The sequence below is a fragment of the Parus major genome, chromosome 1 (assembly GCF_001522545.3).
Source record: "Parus major isolate Abel chromosome 1, Parus_major1.1, whole genome shotgun sequence".
Classification (NCBI taxonomy): Eukaryota; Metazoa; Chordata; class Aves; order Passeriformes; family Paridae; genus Parus; species Parus major.
In genome coordinates, this window is record NC_031768.1 from 88,961,022 (window position 1) to 88,983,298 (window position 22,277).

The window sequence follows — 22,277 nt, forward strand, 5'->3', positions numbered from 1 at the left end:
TGCCTTTCTTCCACTTCTGCACATTGCTAATGACAAAAGGTCATCTCCTGATGGCAAGCAGTAACTCCTAGTCTGACAGAGTTTTCTGCAGTGCTGACTGGCCTGAGCATGCATGTATATATTAGTAAATATGTACTAATAAAAATATGAAGACTGTAAGTGAGTATATTTATTAATAATATAGATATATTCATGTAAATAAAAACAAAAGGTTTGATATTTTTGTCTTGAATCTCAGCTCGAGCTTTTTCTCATTTTGCCAGCTTTGTTCAGACATCTGCTGCTTTAATCTAGGCAGGCTGTTTTTGAGACAAAAAGGCTCCTAATATTCTTCCTGTAGAAGACTGAAATCCCCTGAGTATAGATTTTAACATCTTTAGATACTGACTCCAGTTTATCATGGCATTCCCAGGAGAACTGGAGACAAGTGAATGGATGTGCTTATTATTTATTGTATTCCATTTATTTCATTAACAACTTCAAGAGCAATTACTATTAGCTTTTCTGATGTCCTTCAGATATATTTCTGGGCAGATTTTTATATTTTATATTTCTGCTAGATTTTTCTGGGCAGTTGCTTAAACCAGCAGGTTTTCCTGTCTCCCCTGCAGCACAGCTGCTGTCCCTGGTTGTAGGTGCAGCAGCCCTAATCAGATGCTCTTTGCTGGTGCCATGTGCTGGACATATGACCATTCTTACAAAATCTCCTTCTGTGTGGTTCATGTTTCTTTTGATGTGCTGGGCCCTGAACTTGATCAAGGCTGGAGTGGTTTGAAGAGAGTGGAAAATTGATTTGTGTGTCATGCAAGCAACATTTTCTATGTTCCAGAATTTAATTTCCTTGTTTTCTCACAGCAGTGTGCCTTGCTTAGGCTCTATTCAGTTTTTAATCTCTGATAACCCCATTTTTTTCCTGCCCAGGCAGTTATTTTTCATCCTATTTTTGAACAGAAGATTATTTCTGTCCTAATTCTCTACCCTGCTTCTTTCTACTCTGTACTCATCTGTGCTGAATTACATCCTATTTCAAAGCATTTTTCTAGGTTATCAACATCATTTTGAAATGCAGTATGTAGGGGCATAGGGTTTTGGAAGACACATCTTCCCCTAGTTCTTCATGCTGTTGTGAAGTCTCGTGCTCTCATCTCCTCAAATCCCCTCTTCCATTCCCCAGCAAAAACTATGGAGGAATTTCTCTGGTGGCTACCTGTGAAGAAATTATGAAAACACACGGAAGGGTCAGACAGCTTGAACAGTTCCTCTGCTGCCAGGATGGCTTCTAGCTGAGCTGAGGAATCACCATGATTTCAAAGCCTCTTTTCACTCTGATATGGAAAGGTTCATGGGATGGGTGTGGACTGAAAGATTCATTCAAATGAGGAATCCAGGACAGGCTGGATTCTGCATAGGTCTTGGGGGAGGAAAGGGAGTACCTTTGTCCAGGACAGGTTTTTATAGTCAGGAGAAAAAAAAAAATCCAGTCTCTTGCAATCCAAACAGCTGCAGAAAGAAATAATTTCTGGTCTCTTGACTGTATATTGAAATGAGTGTTTTCTTAGGAATACTTCTGGAGAGCAGAAAACATTTACCTCATCTGTTTACTAGAGGGCAGGAGTTGCCTTAATTAAACACTGAGGAGGAACCTGGGCAGTATTTGTAGCACCCACATGGAATGTGACCTGCTTTCCCAGAGCTTTCTAATTTGTGTTTCACAGAGTGCTTTTCAAGCTGGCACAACACGGAGGAGCCACCGCTCTTCGCTTCTGGAAAATTTGTTTCGCGTCTTGCTTTCAGTACGTTGAAGTTTTCAGGACAGACTCCATGAAACCCTTAAGAGTTATGCAGCTGAGTGAAAGATGAGCCTCTTCAGGACTCTCAAGTGTTTAACAGAAAGTTAATCTTGGCCCCTTTTTTGAGTAGTCTTAAACACTGCAGAACCAGTCACAGCTCTGTGCTGCATGAAATCTCACTGGCTTTATACAGTTTCTCCATTCATAAACACTTTATCAGGGTTTGGTTGCATTCCCATTGGTGGGAAGTCAATGCAAATAAATGCAGGATAGGATTCCAGGTGTCTGTCTGCCCCAGCTATTGACAGAAACCCAGAGCACTGAAGTTGTCTGTGTCTAATGCCTGATTTTTTCTCCTAGGTTGCTCAGATTGTGAAACATGAGATGGAAAATGCCATCAAACTCTCAGTGAAACTGAATGTTAAAGTGAAAATTGGCCCCAGCTGGGGAGACCTGCAGGACCTGGAGCTGTGACAATGCTGTGGGACTTTGCCGTGCATGGGGAGGCAGAAGGTGCCGTGGATGGGGCAGAAGGAGGGCCTGTGATCACCTGCTGGCAGTGTGATCCTCCTGTGCTGTGTTTCACTGGCAGGGTACCACGCTGCTTTCTGAAACATGTGGTGGAAGCTGGTCTGAACTCACCGAGCCAAACCCTCCAGAGCTCAGTCAGAGCACTTCAGTGCGTGTTTACAGAACTGTGAAATTCTTAATTGTTAAAAGAAGGTATTGAAATGAATTCTGTTAAAGTGTGCTTGATCTTGTACAAACCCCCAAAGCCTAATGAATTTATTACATATGAAATGAGCTGGATTACGTTATTAAAACAAGGTGCAAACATAATTTGGCAGTGCCTGTGTATAATTGTCTGGGGCAAAAAATTCATTGTGATTGCACTTGATGTAGAATTTTGCAGGCCTCTGCCAGAATTATCTTGTACTGGATTCTGCTGATGACACTCAGATGCTGAAGTGGCTTTACAGCTGGCTGGATTTCTCACTGAGCAGCGTTCACCATCAGTGGAACAAGCCTGTGCTTGGTTGGCCTCTGACTTTTAAGAAGCGTTTTGGTGACTGACTGCTGTTATTCATCCTTCTGCTACCTTGCAAACTGGCCTCAAGAGGGATAATGTTTGGAGCCTCTTAGAGTTAATACCAAATCACCAGCAGAAACATTTCAAAGAATGAAGCTTGATGAATTGGGCAAAAACGTCATGGCAATGCATTTTTTTGTGAAGAAGAAAACTCTCCCTGTCTGGCCAGCTGCCATGGCAGCCTTGCTGGTGTTTGACGTCTGGTGTATTTGAGAGGAGTCATTACACTGAGGTGGGTGACCTGTGGCTCTTCATTCACAGACCTGAATCCTTAGGTTCTCCTAAGGAAGCCTCACACCTGCCTTTTGGCAGCCTCACTAAACACTGCTCAGATTTCCCCCACTCTGCCTCGGTGTCTTTGGCTCTGACCCTATGATGAGGCAGAAAGTTTTCCTGGGAGTTTGGGCTTGTCAAGCTGAGCCAGGATCATATCCTTCAAAAGAAGGGACAAGGAAGGAGCTTGCAGGGAATTAATCTGCCACTATTTGGCATTACTCTCTTCACTAATACCTTCTGGTCTGGCTAAATCTCACATCACATGTTTTCATTTCCCTTCCAGACAGTTGTGATGGTTACACAAGTTCAGCTGCTTTTGTTAACTTCACACAATGCCTGACCTTGAATTCTGTCATTTTCATCGTCTAGCCCTTGTATCTTACAAGAAAGGGAGGACAAGTGCCTCCCGTCATCTTCCTTATGCCTCTAATTATTGTATCATGTCTTTTTTCTGCAGTGCCTCCCTAATGTAATCAATCTCCATCTTTCCATTCTTGCCTCCTGTAAGAAGTTTTCAAGCCCCTAATTATCCTTTCATTTCTGAACTTCTGCTGGCTCCTTTTTAAGCAGTGTACTTTTGAAGTTGCTTTTTCAGCCTGATCTGAGAGGATGCACACTTGGCTTTCAGCAGCCTGAGAGGGGGCTCGAGATTGTTAACTTCAGATGTGGTGCTTTTGGCAGGGCCATTATCCTGACATCAGAAGTGGCCAGCACCAAGGGCTGGAGAACACAGGGAGTGTTCAAAGATGTTAATGGGCCCTCCTTACATAAGGCTGCATCCCAGACCCTGATCCACCACCTGCCTCTTGTGCAGAAAAACAGACACGTGGTACTGAGCCAGAGCCCAGATGAGGCTGCCTTGACTGCCCTTCTCAGCACCGTCTTGGCCTTCTTTCCTGTTCTGTTTTCCACCTTACATTGAGATTTTCTTGTTTTCTTCCTGCCTGCTCTATGCCATGGCTTTCTACGACATCTGTCACCTGATGGCTGAGCTCTTTATCCACAGCATTGTCTTTTTTCTTACTTTATTAAAGCTTTTGTTGCTAACAGATCCGAGCCTCGGCACCCTGGTGCCTGACCATTTGTGTGCTCTGCCTGTGAAGATGCTGGCTTGGACTCATTATCAATTCACATGGCCTAATGATTTCCTGTCCTGGGTGTCCTGCAGGGACACACCTGTGCCATATTCCAGGCCTCACTGGGGCTGCTGTCATTTGGGCTGCTTGTTCTTTGGCACATTACAGAATTTCCCTCCCACACACTGCCTTCAGAATTTCCAAAGGATGGATCTCACACGTATTTCTCAGCAAGATCTCTAGAAGGGGGTGATGCTAATCAGTAAGGGGATTTAAATGTACCCAAACTTATTTTGACTAACAAACTCGATGGGTTCATTTTAATTAAGCAGTAATTTTGAGCAAATGAGAAGATAAGAGGTAGCCACTGTGGCGTTTGTTGGAGCCGTGTTACCAGGACTGACTCTGAGCTGTTTTTGATTGCTGCTATTTACATTCCTCAATTCTGATTAGACTTTAACTCTTAGTGAGGAAGCAGAAGAGGGCTAAGCCAGGTAAGCAGAGGCACCGTCCAGAACTGCAGAAAGGGGTTTATGTTGTATTCTGAAGGTGATAAGAAGGAGCCCAGCTGCTCACATTACTTACCTGTTTTTGCCTGGGGGCTCCTTTCCCCCCACCTCTGATTGGCTGAGGGCATTTTATTAATTCAGGACCTGATCACCAGAGTACAGGTTAGTCTCAGTCTCTGTGTAGTCAGGATGGGATGGATGCATCTGGTAGTTTGTTCCTCAGCTTGTTTGTGTGTTTCTCTCTTCACAGCCCATTCCAGCCTCCTGTCAGCTGGCACGGCCCGGCACAAGGACGGATAAATGCTGCAGAAGGGGTAAGAGCTCTGTTTATTACAACTGGTGACAGCCTTGGCCCTTGGTGCACACAGAATTCCTACTTTAGCCCAGCCCTGCACTGCCCTTGCCTGGCTGCACCACCAGCAGGGATGTGTCCACCTGCCCAAAGAAATCTGGCTGGGATGTAATCCTGGCAAACAGCTGAGGTCACTGGGAGTTCCTTGTCTTCACAGAATGGGAACCTGTGGGACCCAGCTCCTCACAGGGAGAGCCTGCCCCTGGGGTTGCTGAGCAGCCCTGGTCTGGTTTGTTCCCATCAGCTTTCTGCTCAAAATGACTCAAATTTGCATTCAGCTGGCTACTGGTATGGGGCAGAACTTGCCCAGCCTCGGTAGCAGGAACTCACTCACACCTTTGGTGTTTGCTGCAGCCTCTTGGTCTTTCTCCTCATACGCAGACCACAAGCTTGTTTTGCCCTGGTCTTTCTGCTGCAGCTTTCCTTTTCTCCCTGGTTACTGGAAGTGGTGACAGGCAGGTGACAAATAATGACACTGGTAATCTGATCTGGTTTCATTTTACCTTTCTCCCATGCTGCTTGCATTTCATTGAGAGAGTTGTACATAGCTGCCAAGAGGGAGGTGGGAGCTCAGCACCTCTGGCTGACATTTTGAGCTTCTCCTGGCACAGCAATCCAGACGTACTGCTGGGAAGAGCCTTTACATACACCAAGCTCACTCCTGCTCTTCCAAGAGCTCAGCCTGTGGGTGGCTGCGTTCACCCTGAGTGGGAGTGATGGGAAGGGGGCTCTTGGTTGGCTGGTAGCCCCGGGCCATGGCTGGGAACACTCCCCAGGGGCTGGTAGTGCAGTTAGGAGCTCCATGTGAGCTCCCTGCAGTGGAGCTTGGGAACATCAGCTGGGGCATGGGGTCTGTCCTGGCAGGAGCTGCTGGAGGAAGCGAGGGGACCATCCCCACCCCAGCAACAACCACTGCTGCAATTCTTCTATTCCCAAATGAGAAGTGTAAACTCCAACCAAAGGCTTTACACAAACCATGCACCTTTGAAATACTAGAAAGAATCTAGGAGTAGAAGCTGGAAAAAAAGAGATGACACCAACTAGTATCAATTCTTTCCTTTATTTTCTTTCCCTCTGTGTTTTTTTTGGTTTTTTGTTTGTTTTTTTTTTTTGTTTTGTTTTTTTTTTGTTGTTGTTGTTGTTAATGGAGGCTCGAAACAGCCTCACTTTAAGATGTCTTAGTTTTGTGATTGTAGTTTAGGATACCTGTGGAAACAGGACATGGTTAGCACAGGAGTGCGTGGTTCACCCCAGACCAGCTTTCCTTCTGAGACAGGTAATGACTTGTTAACAAACCACACACATACTCAGCCCACATTTCCTTGACACTGAATCTGAATATCTGTTGCTATTTAAAAAAGTACAATGTTTGATTTGTTGATTTAATCACAAAACAAAACACATGAATGGAAACACATTTACGTGACTATTGCTTATACACCTAAGAGGAAGAGTTGACTACGAATGTCCACCTGCAGTTCCTTCCTGAGAGAGAGAGAGTGCTCTTACCAGACCCTTCCAAGGCAAAAAAAAATCATTCAAGACTGAAATATGCTGTGCTTGAGTTCACCTTCGGGCTATGGGAAAGGATGGATGGGGCAGGGCCCCATTTGTGGGGTGGGGCTTAATTAACCAAAAACTGGGGCTTTGTCTGTGCTACAACACACACAGTTTGTATATGAAGGAGGCCTGAGTATGGATTCAGCTCTGAAGTGGTTTCTATTGAGGAAAGAAAAAAGGTTTCTATGCCCACCTGCATTATGCATGCACTGTGGTGTGAAAGGGATTCTGGAAAAGGAGTATAAACTGTTTTAGAGGAGGGTTTATGTGGAAATTTTATACAATACATGTAGTAAATAGAGTATGTTTGTTACACATTTTTGTAACAATCCTGGTACTGTGGGGAATGACTAATTGATGTAGTTAGTTGAACTGCAGAACTGTAAAAATCTTAAACCCCCTCCCCCCAAGGTAATTACAGAAAACAAAACCTGATTCTCAAAATTTCAATTGTCATGTATTTTAATTCAAGATTTGCAACTGAAGTTAAAGCTCTAGGAATGGATTTAATTTTTTTATTAATAAATAAAGTCGCTTGTACTTCATTGAAGACTTGCCAACTCTGCAGACTTATAAATAATCTAATTTAATGCATTTTCTCTGTCTATCTACAGCACTAGACATAAGATTACAAACATCTGGTCAAACCCAAAGGTGTGTGTGCTGTTGGAAGTTCTGTGTAATTGGTTTTGGATGTGATTGTGACAGAGCTCCTGGAGAGAAGAACGTGAGAGAACAAAGTATCTAAATGAACAAACAGCAGTTTAAACTGAACTAGTATTTCCAGCCAATCTGGCCTGGTGTAGCTGAGGATTGCGAGGCTGAAGATACATCTAAGCTTGGGATTTAGCTCGAGGTGGTGCTGTCTGAGTGGGAAAGGTGAAAGCACAGAAAGATTTCAACATCCAGTGACAGCCAGTGTCCTTGATTTTCCTCCAGCCAGTCACAGTCCTACAGTCTTTCTCAGATGCTGTGTTCCTTGCTGGGAATGCTGCAGCTTCATGCCTGTCACCGACAGCCTTGAGCAGCGTTCAGGGCAAGCCTTGCAAAAATCCCACACTCCCCCTCATTTCACAATAAATCACCCAGGCAAGAGTTTTTCCTCCCTCATTGAACTTTTTAAGTGATGGGATTTTTCCACATACATGGTAAATCTTGATAGAAAGCATTTAACAGTGTGCACTAACAAACTTATACAACATATACATTACATATATATATATTATATATATAGAATGTTCTATATACAAACATATACAACTTTTTAGATCTCTACAGACTACAAGAAAGTTGATAATTATAGTCACAAGTGGTGAACTTAACAGAAATAATAATTGGTAACTGTCTGGAAATATGTAAAATATGTAAGAGTGGAAAGCTGTGACCTGATGGGGAGTACTGAGAAAAATTGCTTAAAAGTTTAGTATTAAAAATTGTAAGTTTGAGGGCTGCTAAATTCTCATTTCTCTGTTGCATAAAAATGCAAATGGAAATCTACCGGCAGGTTTTTTTTTCCCTCCCTGGTGTTAAACTAGAGACTGTTGGCAGCCAGAGTCAGCTGGGTCTTGTGTGAAAGACTTGTTGAGGACACTTTTCTCTCTGGGTGAGCTGCAATGATCAGCAGTCAGAAGTTGCTCTGAAATTTCCTTCAAAGATCCCATGATTCCAATCAGCCTGTGTTGCTGCTTCTGACTGCCACACACCAGGGCACAATGGAAAATAAGCTGGCTGCTGGACAGTTTGAATGCTGCCCCAAATGATTTTGTTGCCCAGAGACCAGTGGGTTTGGATTATAGGCCAGAGCACAGGTTTAAACTGAAGATCAAATTGCTATAATGTTCTCCTTTATTTCGTATTCTCCATGCCTGGTTAGAGCAGTGCTTCCTCACGGGCACAAGTGCCTCCTTCTGTGACCTAGCCCCTGGAAGAATTACCCAGCCCAGGTCCTGTTGGCATCAGAGGGGCAAGTTTGGCATATCCTTACACACATAAACAGAAAAATCCTCTTGGGTCATGGACAACTCCAATTCCTTAGCTCTCAGCAGAAACCCAGGCATTGCCCAGGCTTTGACCTTTTTCCCCACAAGTTTCTACACTTCTGACAACATAGAGCAGTTTCTCCTGAGCCAGAGAAACCTGTGGACTCTCATTCCCAGTTGAGCTAGACCTGTCAGGGCCATCATTTTGATTTTACTTACAGCAAAATGTAAAAATCCTGTAAATCATGAAATTCTGTCCTGCTACAATGGTAATTTAAAACTTAACACCTCAAGTCTCTTCCAACCCTTTAGTTTCTGCATTGGGCCAGTTGTGAGGCCAGACTTGTGGACAGTGTAACTTCCTGGGTGGTATTTTATTGTAGATAAAGGAAGGAGATGGAAAAGTCACCTTTGAGAGGGATCATTTAAACACTGTGATGATACAAACACCAGTGGAATTCAGCTCTGGGTGGGGGTGGATGGTGCCTGTCTCCATCAGTGTCCATCAGGATTCCTTGAAGGGACAGATGTTACACTTCTTTAATAGAAAAAGTTTAAAGGCCGTTTTTCCAGCTTTTCCCCACTTTCTTTTTTCTAATTTGAAACTATGTCCAGACACATGGAAAGAAGCTTTCAGTGCCTTGTTTCCAAGTCAATCTTGGAAAAATTTCTGACCTAAGAGTTGACCTGTATGGCAGTGAGTCTTGTAGGACAGGGTGGAGCATTTCAGCAGGATAGGCAATAAATCCAGCTTACTGTTCTCTTCTGTGGCTGCAGGTTGCAGAGTTTTCTGCAGCATTCACTGCAAAAACCATACAAGCCACTTTGAAGCAGAAGCAAATTACTTTTAGCAGTGTGAGCAGAGTATAAATTGCCACTCACCCATGGTGTCACTTTATATCTGTGTTCCATTTGTATGTTGACAATGGTTTTCCATGCTCCTCCCTGGCCCACTGTGTACTGTTCCTGCTCTAATCTTTCTCTCACAGGTTTTGGGAGGGTTTCTGTGTAGTTCCCTCTCATCATTTCAGCTGAGCACTTAAGCTGCTCTGCAAGCTGCTAAGCAGACTCTGTGAGCAGCATTTGACAGGACTGTGGTTTCCCATCTTTCCCTTCCTAACTTGAAGAAATGCTTTCCAAAGCTGGTTTTCTGTTCCTGCTACTGGGAAATAAGGCAACCAAGTGATACAGACTCCATGGGGATGAAAAGTGCCACGGCTCCCCTTCAAGGACAACAGATGAATCTAGAGCACATCTTGAAAAGTATAGATTAGGATGATGTGTCATGGGCTTTGAAATGCAAATAAACCATCTATGCACATGTCTTAATGACTTTTTTAGATAGTGCCAGTCCAGCTACTTGCCAAATAGTTAAATTTTGGGATAGGATTTTAAATTTATTTATTCTTCTGGTAGGACTTAAAAAGCACTGCTTTTGAGCAAGGCTTTTCAAGGGAAATAAACAGCAGATAAGAAAATGCAGCTCAACTCATTTTTACGTGGAGAACAGTAGCAAACACGTTTGAAATGTACTGGCTTTTTTTAATGTCACTTTTAAAAAATAAAGATTTTTGTCATTTAAGGTGGGTTTTTTTTGGTTTTTTTTGTTTTTTTTTCTCAGAATAGAAATAAATCCCATTTTTCTTCGGTCACAACATGCTTCCTTTTTCTCAGTGTTTTGTTTTTTTTTTTTTTGTTTTTTTTTTAGTTGGCAATTAGTCATGCAAAGTTTTATAAGTGCATTAACATTCGAATTTGTACAGAATATTTTTAACCAGACGCACTCCCCACAGTTCATACCTACTGCTTCTGAAAAACTACATGCCACAGTGATGGTTGAGTTCCTTTTGGGAAAAAATTGGCCACCCCGTAAGTCAGCTGTTGGAAAGACCCTCATGATTCCAGCTTCCATCCCATGGTCTGTAAAATTTCTCCTTGACGTCCACTGTGATGAATCCAATAATAGTAACAGGAAAACATCTTCTAGGAGAAAAAACTGTCTCTGGCCAGTGACTAGTAGATTTGGGAATAAAGGCTGCTTCCCTGAACAGTGTTCTTAGTAAAGCCACAAGCAGCTTCTTTGAAAGTCTAAAACTGGTACCACTTTTTGTCCTTGTATTTGAGCATCACCTACAGAGATGGGGAAAAAAACCAAACAAATGGGAATCAAACATCATCCTGCATATGAGAGACCACACATGACCTAGGCCCATTAGCTGTCAAACCTCAGAATTAATAAATGTAAAACAATGCAATACTTCACCAACAATGTCAGCAGGTCTTGAGTCCACTGAGATCTCATATTTAATTTCAGTTATTACATTAAAAAAGCATTACTTGCTATTGCTGTTTTATTTTTCCTGACGATCTTTAACTATTTTTCTTCTTCAAAAATTAAAGGAACTTGCTTTCTATAGGAATAAAAAGACACTTATCTATGGAGCATAGCAGATATGCCCTCACTGTATAAACTTCTTGCATTTCAGGGCATGTTCTTTCTGCCTTATAAAAGCCAATAAAAATGTGAAGGTCTTGTCCAGAGATGTAATGCACGTGAAATGAAAAACGTGCATTTTGGGAAGTATGCTTTGATGTTGTTTTATCTTCAAGAAAAATCACTTTAGTTTTCCCAGTCTTAACAGCGTGGGATGGAAAAGCTTTCCATTTCCAGCTCCAAGCACAGAAGCTATTCCTATTCCTGGCAAGGCCTATTCTACATAACAGTACCACAGGGCTGTACTAGTAATGTTCTCTTCCCAGTAAGATCTGTAAAGGTTACTATACACTCATCCACCTACCTGTTTTCTGCCCTACTGCAGGGATGTGCTGCATTAAGTGGCTTAAAAAAACAAATCATAACGAATTAGTGAGAAAGGCAAGATGAGAAGTGCCATGTTCTAAATTCAGAGGCTAACAATGGATGCTCATTTCTGGAAACGTGAAAGGAAGCGGTGAGCAATGGCAGTTTATTTTTGGCATTCTCATAGTTTGGGAGCGGGAACAATGCCGTGCCAGGTGACATGAGCACACCTCCATCACCACGACTGGGTGAAGGGAGAGAAGGGCACTTGGCTTTCCCAAAGGGAAGCAAAGGCTGCAGGTTTGCCAGTCCCCAGTTCCAGGATGCGGGTGCCAGGGCTCCTACCTCATGTGCATGTTTGGAAAACGCCTCTGCGCTGGCCATCATGCTGGCAGTCCTTTCGTCCAGCTCGCCCAGCTTCTGCCCCCTCTCGTCCAGGGCAATGCGCGCACGAGTCAGGTCCCCAATGACCCCACCCGCAGCTCCTCTCACGCCTTCAATCCCGCCGGATCCAGGGATGTGCTGGGCGAGGCTGCGAGAGGCTTTTCCTGCTGTGGCCTCGCCAACTGCAAAGGAGAAATGGACAGGCAGAGAGACAGGGATGAGCTCCTGGCCCGGCTCTGTCAGTGCTCCTCAGTCTTGAGCTGCAGCCTTGCAGCAGTGATTCATTCAAGGGGCACGTGGCACATGTGGAAGGCTTTGCTCTGTCACCAGCACATCTGCAGTGCAGTCATGTGCCCCCTGCTCAGCTGATCAAAAGAAGCTGCCAAGGTGAAGGAACGGCAGACAAGGACCCTCCCCTTCCTCCATTAAGTCAACTTTCTCTTTTCATCAATCAGCTAAATCTTGTGTACTGCTCCATTCCTAGATGACGAGGGCAGGGGATCTCAAGAATGAATTTCTACCCAAAAAAACCCCCAAACAATAAATTACTCACAAAGCTCTTCTCTGTCAAAAGCTTGTCCACTCCCTCCAAAAAGTCCTTTAAGAAAGCCTCTGTTTTGGGCTTCTGGTGTTTCCACAGGAGTAAACAAATCCCCAAGCATGTCCTAGTAAAGCCACAAAAAAAGTCCATGTGAAAGGTTAGTGAGGTGAAAGCAGTTCTAGGCATTTTCTTGATTTTCATTAACAAGCCACATGCACTGGATCTAATCAAGTGGTTTTAAAAGAGTCTGTTGTGTGAACAGTATGGTGTCGGTAATATTTGTGTATTCTGACAAATGCTTGGGCTAACTAGACTCACTCACTCTTACAAATGGACTTGGTTTATCACTGCCCAGTCCCATGTTTGTTACCAGAGGAAAAAATTGCAGTTAATACAGAATGAAAATACCAGTGATAAAGTCACAATTTGCTTAGAAACAGCAGAGGTGACACTATAATGGAATAAACAATTTGTTGTGTATAATGTATTTTGCTTTAGTGATTGCCCAGCCAGGCTGGGCAGGCACTCTGCTTTCTTTTTATGGCACACCTGAGTTCAGTGCTTGCCAGCAATTCAGACTTTGGTGGTTTGTCGTTTAGTTGCTTTTTTTCTTTTTAAACAAAATTCATTACCTTCCTATAACCTTTCCCCACCCCATCAGTGTGCCATCAGCAATGCTAAATAAGCACATCTGCTGCAAGCACTGCTCTGGCGCCGCATCTTGGAGCAGTCACTCCAAACAAATGTCAGGCTCAGATTTATTTGCAGCAGTACCAGGAAAAGCCAGCTCTCTGGAAAAAAAACTGCTGGGAAAAGTGTGCAGTCCCATTAGGGTTTGAAACCAGGGGGCTGTGTGCACTGGGCACAGTTTCTGCCCTGTTGCTCAGCTCTGTGTTTGCTCAGCCAAGCCTCAGCAGGCAGATCCAGCTGCTGTGCTGCACACAGAGCTCACTCCTGGGGGCTGAGTGTGAGGACAGCGCTGTGACTCACAGCCACTGCTCCTCTGCACAGTCACCTGCTCTGGGGAGAAAAATTACTGCAGCCCTTGGAGCCTAAGTGGAGCTCTCATGCAGCAAAGCTTTGTTTTCCCAGGTAGCAGGTGATACTGGGTCATCTGCTTTCTGTACACACACAATGACCATGTAAACCTTTTTTTGCATAAAAGCCAAGATAAAAGGAGACATAGTCCAGCAGTACAGAGAAGCAAGGGCTGTGTTTCCCTTTGCTTGGTAGTTTCATGATGCTGTTAAGGCTGGTAAAAAAAAAAAAAAAAAAAAAATCTAAAAAGAAAATCTATCTTGTAACAGCCTCCTGCTGTAGGTCCATAGTCCAAGATGCATTGGTCAAACCTTTAGATTATTTTAAAATTGGCTCCTTGCAAAATAATCTCCTCCCTGGTGCACAAAAGCTGGTGTGCAATGCTTGCTCCTCAAAGTGCCTTTTCAGACTTGAGACAGACAGTGCTTGATGTGAGTTGAGCAGCTCAGCACATGTTATTCCCTAGGGCATAATGAGTGCTGGCAGGATCATTTCTTTTATACTTCCATTCTGGTTCACTGCTAATTATATAACCCAGAACTTATTCCCCCTTTTTTTTTCCCCTTTTATTACTTGTGTTTCTCTCTGTAACCTCTCACAACTCTTTCCCTTCAGTAAATGACATTTTTATTTGCATTTTCATTGTAAAATAACAAAACCAGCCCATCTCCAACATTGTAAAGACTTTTTGCACAGGTGCAGGTGACAGTGCATGAAAAAGCCCAAAGAACAACAGAGCTGCTGACCTCTCTCTGTGGCTTTGGCATCATTCAGTCAGGGCAAGTGGAGAGGAACAGATCCAGGCCCTGCAGCACTGTCCTGTCAGGGCCACTGATGGTGAGTGAGGCCACCACCCCTCCCACAGCAGAGTGAGGAGTGAGCCCTACCTGCAGGTTGTCACACATCTCCTGGCTGTACGTCAGGCGCTGGATCTCTGTGGGAGAGCTCAGGTACAAAGCCTGCCCTTCGTTAGTGAAACAGAAGGTCCGTGCTATCCTCATGTCCGTGACAGGCAAATAGTTGATGTCCAGCAGCGGGCGAAGGCTGGGCAAGCTGAGGAGAAGGAGATTCCCAGGTTAGTCACCAGCTGCCACATGGGTACACCTGCTCTGTGCCTGCATTTTAAACCAAAACTTCACTTTATGCTCTGTGTAACTGCCACAGTTAAAGTACAGCTTTTCTGAGCTGAAAAATTCTGCCATAAAAACGCTGTAGTCCCATCACATTTTGTCTGCTTGCATGGAGAACTTTCAGCTGCCTTGCCTCCATGGCCCTAAGGCTTCTGCTACTGTCTGGATATGGGATTGTGGAAATGGCACAGTACGGCTTGTGCCACATAGCTGGGTCGTTCGCAGGGCAAGGCCTGCAGGGACATCTGCAGGAAAGGGCCTGGCAGGGCCCTGCTTCTACCCAGTGGACAAAGGCTCCAGCATCACCTTTGCTGTCCTCCAGCTTCCTTGTGGTTTGCTGTTTTGGACAGTACTTTCCCAAATTTAAACAGCCTGGCCAGGGAACGAGGGTGCAGCAAGGAGAAGGTACAGCTGCAGGGCCACTGCACAGTCAGCTCCCTGGGGGAGGGGACAAGGAAGGGAAACCAAGTGCTCTGAACAGAAAATCTTCAGAAGTGCCAAGAGTGGGACTTGGTACTTCACAAAGGATAAACAGAACCCTTTCTATGTCCTGTACTTCTCTATACCTGACCCACCACACCTGAGCAAAATTATCAGGGCTTTCTTTTATCATAGTTAAAAATCACCAGCCACCAACTGTCACAGACAAGGGATTACTAGAAAAAAAGAGGAGCTTGCTTTGCTGTGCACCTGCTTGCCTTAACTCCCCACATGGAGACAGCCCAAGGATCAGGTATGGCTGCATCGAGGCAGGGAATTAAACGCACCCACCGGGGAGTTAATGCAGAGCATCAGGCCCTCTGGAGCAAACACAAGTGGAATATGACAGCACTGTGCCTTTGCTTAGTTTTGCCACAAGATTAGTTAGATAAGTACCTCAGTGTCATGATGTGCCCATTAGCACAAAAGCACGCCAGACAGACGCTGTTACAGAGGGTGACCACATCTGCTCGCAATAAAAAGGACGTTTCGGTGATGTTGTGGACATAAAGACATGTTTGGGAAGGCAATGAGAAGACTTTGGCTTGTTTTTCTGAACAAATGACTGCAAATTGATGATCACCCATATCCTGGGAGGAGGAAGGGGAATGCATGACAAGTTTCCTTTTCCTTGTTTTGTCACCGTCATCAGCACTGTGTGGATCCCTCCATACTTCGTAGGGCCGATGTGTCAATGTCCCCATGCAGTCCAAGCACGCGAAGGTCAGCACGGCTCCCTTCAGTGTCAGGACGGTGCCTGCAGAACAGAATTTCCTCTCACTGGCACGGACACCACAACCAGACTGGTTGTCAGCACAGCACAGCTGACACCCAGCTTTTGTAAACACAGCACACGCATTAATCCAGCCAAGGTGACAAGGCGTGCTTGCTCAGTTCTTTCTGACCACACGAGAAGGTGAACAAACAGCCTGCCAGTACTGGAAAGGTCTCAGGCAGCTGATAGCTATAATGATGGATATAACACATGCTGCTGAAGATGGCCTCTTGTTTATCTCTACATTATACTAGTAGAATATTTATTCCCCAGCAGTAAAATTGCTCTAAGTCTGGTGACCTTCCAGCATTATTTTTCTAAACAAACTGTGGATGGGAAACCTCTGCTTCTGTGCATTCTCCATTTTTTTGTCCATTTTCAAAGCACATGCTGCCTCTCCTCAGACCTGACCTCTCAGCCCTCTGTTCTCTCTGCTACACCATCTGTCACTCACTCAGCCAAGGATCTCTCCTGGTACAGCAGCCTGCCAACATTTTTGTTTCCTTTCCTGAACTCCCTTCTGCTTCTCTTCTGCTTCTCTGCAGCTTTCTGAAACGAAGGCAGCCAAACTGATTGTAGAATCCCAGACAGAATTGTAAACAGGACTGTAATTTCACAATATGAAGGAACTCTGCTAATTTCCCTGTCTTCACAAGAAACATGTAACTTTGCCTGTTACGCAAGGCAATTTTTGGAATTGCCAAAGCATCTCAGTCCATGAAGTGATTGTTCCCTCACATGAGCATCTTTACTTGTGTGCCCTCCACTCAGTGAGTGACCACTGCTTGATTTTTTGAGACATTTCTGCCCCCAAGGCCATACAAAATCAGTCAGTTACTGCCCCATTGTACCAAGACAGATAAAAAGCAGGAAAAGAGCTGCACTCTCACCACTTGGTGACACCATGACTGGCTCTGACTGCCGTAAATCGTCACTAGCAGGCAGATTGAGGGACAGGATTATGACCATTCCAAGGCCTGTTCCGACCCAGAGACAGGAGGAAACAGCAGAGTCGTTCTTTCGGGCAAAGGACTCCATGAAGTACAAAGCTGTGATTGCCTCCTTTGAGTCCCTGTCGATGCTGGACACGCTGGAGCTTCGGGAACGGCTGAAGGAGTTTTCCCTATTTTCTGCACAAATAAATACAAGCAAACAGGCATTAATTGGTGCTCTGGGAACAGGCACAAACCTGCAGCAAATACAAACTCCCTGCAGAGTACAGAAAATAAAGTTTTCTTAACCTGAGCAAACATTCTGACCCTAGCATGATACCAGCTTGCTGCCAGTGTATAAATAAGTGTGGAAAATGCTGTCAGACATCATCAGTTAGATCTGCATTAGAAATAGCTGCCTATTATGGAGATTAGCATGGACTAATTAGAATTTACAACAGCCTTAGCTCAAAGGACTTGTTCTAAATAGCACAAAATAATTTTAGACCCATATGTTACCAATGCACTTAGAATTAATCCATGTATCTCATTGCTGCAGGACATGAAGGGAGATGCCATTACCAGCTCCAGAGCACAGGTCCCCTGCTCTGCTCTTGTTGCCATCACTAGGATGCTCTAGCACTGCTGTTCACAGCCATCATTTATTGTGAAGGTATTAATGACTGCTCCCTGGGGAAAAGACACCCATTGCTGAACTGAACCCAGTCTCCAAAATGTCTCAGGGTACAAATCCACTCTGGCTTCCCAGGGAGTGAAGTGAGAAACCTGCTCTGTGCCCTTGGCAACAACTGCAGAGTGAGCTGGCACTGCCTAAGCTTTAGCAGGCAGCATTGAGAGGCAGCTGGAGACAGAGCTATGCTCTCCCCACTGCAAGTGCCCAGGTACAGAGACTCTGAGCTTTTCAGAGAGAGCTAACAATGAACAGGCTAAGGAGCTCTGCTTTGTTTTGCCTAGCACCAGGCAGGAAGCACGAAGCTGTGTGAGGGAGTTCCTGGTATTAGCAGGAACGTCACAGGCTATAAAGCACAGAGGGCTAAAGAGTTCCTGAAGAGTCAAAGAGCCAGAGGGAAGATGGGAGTAGGACTGACTGCTGCACAGTCCTTGCAAAACAACTTATGCCAGTGCTGCAGTTTACCAACCTGTAGTTAAAAATGGGATCAGATCATTGTAAACCCCATATGCTCTTTTGTAACAATAACAACTGGAGGTGGAGAAATAGTTGAAGGTACTCGATCTGAGATAAAGAAAATATAAAATATTTCTTGCTCCTGAACCTATCATTATGAAGCAGATCAGTATTTGGTATGAAATTGTCCTTTGTATAGCTCAGAGGAGAGTCACCTCTTCAGAACCAATAGAAGTGTCTAAAAAGAGGAATAGTTTCTGCCAGAGATAAAGAATAAAATTAGAAAATTACTTTTTCACGTATTCACATATTACACATACGCAGCTTAAAACTGAGCTAATCCCCACATTGTATACATGGCACCTGTGTTCCACCAGAGCAGCAGCTCTGCCAGTGAATCTCTTCTTCAGACAACAAACTGCAGCATTGTGTTCCCCTGCCCAGATGCCTCAGTGCAAAGTCATCTCTACACTGCAACTCCCTGGGGAAGACTGGAGAGAAGCAGGGTGAAGCACTGCTGGAACCACACCAAGTATTTCTGCATGAGCTTCTGCCTTAAGTTTTGGCACACATGGTTGGGGCAGATTCTCCAGCTACTGTTTCACACTTGGGCCACCTTCTGTCCTTTGAGGACATCTGTAACTTGTCAAAGAGGAATTTCACAGGACAGCTGTTCCTGGCACTTCAGTTCCACTCTCATGGAAGAGAAGCTTATGTCTACTTGAACTTCCAAGTGCTGCCCTTGCCCCATTTCCACTTTGGTGTAGGCACTGTTGCAGCTCTCTAGCTCTGTCTCAGCACCGCTCCATGTAGCTGCACAAACTGGGATTGTTAGCAAATCTACACACACTGCTAATACCTTGAGAATTAGTGTCTCCCACAACCCCAAGCACTTTGTACTCCTCCTGCAGGGAACGAGTTGGCCCAGCTCCTTCCTGAGCACTGACAGCTGTGCCAGGTAAAGAAAGGAAGACAGCAATTTCAAGGCAGAAATCATCAGGGCTCCATATATATATATTATATATATATATTTTCTCCCAAAGGGTACCTACTCTTTAATAAAAATGCTATTATGTAATTAATCTTCTCTTTAACAGGTGTATTAATATCACAGTCACATAAAATTCAAAAATGGTGGTGCTCAAGCTAAGAAAGATGTTGAAAGGACAAATGCAGTTAGTGTAGGCGACATACACAGAACTTAAAATATATGATGTGCCATTTGCATGTGTCATCAAGCTTTCTCCCTCCCTAAATTAACAAGAAATGTTCCTCACTCCTGTGCAGTACAGTTAACTAATACATCTCTGCAAAACTGACACTAACAGATATAATCTTTAGGACACTTTTGGGAACATACTGTGCCATTTTCTATTAAATACACTACTCAAACTGAAATTCTAAAGATCAGCAAGACATATGCCAAAATTTGATGTCATTAAACATATCTGAACAGCAAAGTCTGCAACTGCTATGTGACTTTACTGGCTGGCTCAAAAGCAAGATAGAAATCTCTCCTCTTCCTAGATTTCAGGATAAAATTTAGTTTTGTTCCCTGGGATTCTTTTCTCAAAAAGATTCTACCCCAAATTCTTCATCTAGAAAGCATGCCATTGTATCCTGGAGAAACACAAAAGCACTTTCCTTGAGAAGTTTAAAAAATTTGCCAAATCCTTTACTAGTATGATTTCTGTGTCTTAAAATGACATCCTGTCTTCTCAAAGTTAACCTGCCAGTCCATATTCCAGGTTTTCTGTTCTATTTCCATTTTCTCACTGTGCATAATGGGTGTAGGAAAAATGTCAGCTTCATCTTTCTGCAGGAGTCTGTACTAGGACCACTTCCTTGGTCCTAGGTCAGAGTTGATTTGGAACTCTGTGCTTCAGGCAGGGGACAGGACATTCACCTGTGAAAAGCTCCTCAGAATTTTCTGTCTTCTCCCCCTCTGGAGAACAAGCTGCTACATGGCACTGTCTCATTAATGTGCTGCTGTTTCTAGATTGCTTCCTGCTTTGAGGAAGCCCAGTATTCCCTTTTCTCTGAGAGCCACATATGCAACTCCCAGGATCCATTAGGTCCCACACAGCCCCTCACATCACCACATAATTTTTTCCTTTTCCTCTTGCACACCCAGATATCTTGGCTCTTCTTTTCTCCCATACAGGTCTCCATCTCCAGGCTGTTTCTGCAGCTGGCAGCAGAGAGCACCATCAGAGGGATCCAGTGGCCCCTGAGAGCTAAGTAGTGACTGTAATTTGGGAGATGTTGCTGTTGGATGATGAACAGCTCTGAGCTAAAGCATTACTAGCTGCAGTCAATGCATTTCAAAAAGCTGCATTCCATGGGTCAGGGCCACACAGAATAAACACCACTGCTGTCCTAAGAGAAGCCCTGCTTACTTCAAAATGTTTTCCTTCAGTCCCTTCCTATGCACTGTTTGGGTTAATGAGCTGTAGATGGAAACTCAGGGACCAACTTCCTTTTTGGCACCAGACTGTGATTCAGGTGATGAGGCAGCAGCATAAAAACAGAAGCTTTATGACTTAAAAGCAACCAAAACTCCTCCAAGTTGCTTCCCACCTCATGGAAAAACACACAGGACACTTCAATGCATACACAGGTTAAAAAGGAAGCCGGTGCTTTTGAGTCTTCCCTTTGTGCATCCGTGTGTGAGCAGCGTGGTGCCACTGGTTGTGTGAGGGTGTTCTGATTCCATGGAAGTGCTGGAGCACTGGGAATGCAACCCACTGCCATCAAGGCACATGCATTGCAAAAGGACAGGAATGACTGAGCCAAACATCATCATGACATTTATACAAAAGCAGCCCTGAGCAGTTTTCCCAGCCCATTCCTTGACTGACAGAGTGCCCTGCTGCAGTGCACTGGTGTCTAGGGGAAGATTTAATTTAGGGTTTGGAGGTTTTCTGAGAATTCAAAAGATTGTTTGAGTAAATGATTCCGTGTACTTCAGCTGCCACCTGTACAGAGCAGAGACTGCAGAGATTTTTTTTTTTTTTCTTCTAACTTCCTTTGGCTTAGCAGAAATAAAACTGGAATTTCCTCACTTTCCCATGGAAGCAAAAACACCCCACATGTATGCTGTGCTCAGGGGAATGTTCTGACTTGTCTATTCTCAGCTGCACCAAAAGCTCTGTAAGGGGAACACATCCTCACATATCATATCTTCCAGGAAATTTTTGCTAGGATTTTTTAAAACAGTGGAATTAGGACTAATATAAAATAAGTTTCTTTATGAAGTTAGGAATAAGGAAAATAGAAGTACCACTTGTTAAGAGGAATGAAAAACCCAAACCTACCAGTGACAAAGATCAACATTTTCATAGCAAATATTTACATTCATTACTGAAGTGTTTTGCAATTGATTGTCAGGATGCTATTTATAGGTTCTTTCCTGGTTTTAAAGTAATGAGTAATTGATCTGTTTATGAAATATATACAAAGGTTGACCTTTTTGACATGAAAATCAATATATTCTGGAAAAAAAAAAGAGAAGTGGAATGGTCTATATTCTTCTCACTTGGAGAACTCTAAAAGTTTTAATCCCAAACACCAAACCTAACAGAGGCCAACAGAACTATTTAAAACATTTTCCAGTTTAAGATCATCATTTTACATTTTAAGAGAAATCTGTCACTTTCAAAATTATGTAGTCAGGAAAGCATTGAAAGCTCTGAATGTCAAGGGAAATACACAGTAAAGGAATTATACTTACAGCGTGAATTTGTGCACAGTAACATCACAGAGACACAGAGACCAAACATGGTACTGATGGCAATGCTTCAGCAACACAGAGGAGAAAGGGGCTGGAAGTAACACACATTTAGGAATGCTGCATGCTTGCTTGGCTATAAAACCAACATTTCAACAGCACCACTCTAAAGCTGTATTCCACATTCACTAGAAAGCAGCAGAAGTTGTCCTAAGCACAAATAATGTGCTAATAATCTGGAATTTTACTGTGAATGATTTCCTACCAAGTCAACTTAAATAAGTTTCCCTTAAACTATGCTGTGGATATGCAGCTTGCAGAGCATTCCAACCACGGTGGCTGTGCTCTCATGGAGCTCACAGCTGTGGGATGCTTGACCCTCCCAGGAAAAAGTTCTGGAATGTATTGCCCTGAAGTTGCTACAATTAGGGCAGCGTAACCTGAAAGGTTTCAGGGAATTCCCACTGATACAACACTGATGGAATAGATGGTAAATAAAAGCTTGAAAGAGAAAATAGATCCAAGACAGTAGATCTGGATCTTTGGTATTTCCAGAACACAGTAAAATTGATGCTTATGTTTTAGTTCAGCAAGTTTTAAAACCAGAAGGGAATTGTCAGGGCAGCATTATTCTTCATGCTGAAAAAGTAGAAATAATTTCTATAAAAATGCAAAAGATCTTTGCAGT

General features: G+C 43.7%; 2 protein-coding genes across 7 annotated transcripts in view; one reads left to right on the forward strand and one right to left on the reverse strand.

The window, feature by feature from the left end:
- Nucleotides 1-2,630, forward strand: part of POLQ (DNA polymerase theta) — a 51,368-nt gene extending 48,738 nt beyond the window's left edge. The window contains exon 30 of the mRNA XM_015624035.2: nt 2,151-2,630. Within this exon, the coding sequence (XP_015479521.2) occupies nt 2,151-2,264 (114 nt within the window). The 3' untranslated portion in view covers nt 2,265-2,630. The remainder of the gene's footprint in view (nt 1-2,150) is intronic.
- Nucleotides 2,631-7,097: 4,467 nt separating this feature from the next.
- The window catches only part of STXBP5L (syntaxin binding protein 5 like), a 182,494-nt gene continuing 167,314 nt past the window's right edge, over nt 7,098-22,277 (reverse strand). For all 6 annotated transcript variants that reach the window (XM_015624074.3, XM_015624095.3, XM_015624065.3 and 3 more), the window contains 6 exons: nt 16,671-16,910; nt 15,402-15,762; nt 14,283-14,448; nt 12,370-12,481; nt 11,778-11,998; nt 7,098-10,762 (listed from right to left, as the gene is read on the reverse strand). In XM_015624074.3, coding sequence (XP_015479560.1) covers nt 10,721-10,762; nt 11,778-11,998; nt 12,370-12,481; nt 14,283-14,448; nt 15,402-15,762; nt 16,671-16,910 — 1,142 coding nt within the window. In that variant the 3' untranslated portion in view covers nt 7,098-10,720. The remainder of the gene's footprint in view (nt 10,763-11,777; nt 11,999-12,369; nt 12,482-14,282; nt 14,449-15,401; nt 15,763-16,670; nt 16,911-22,277) is intronic.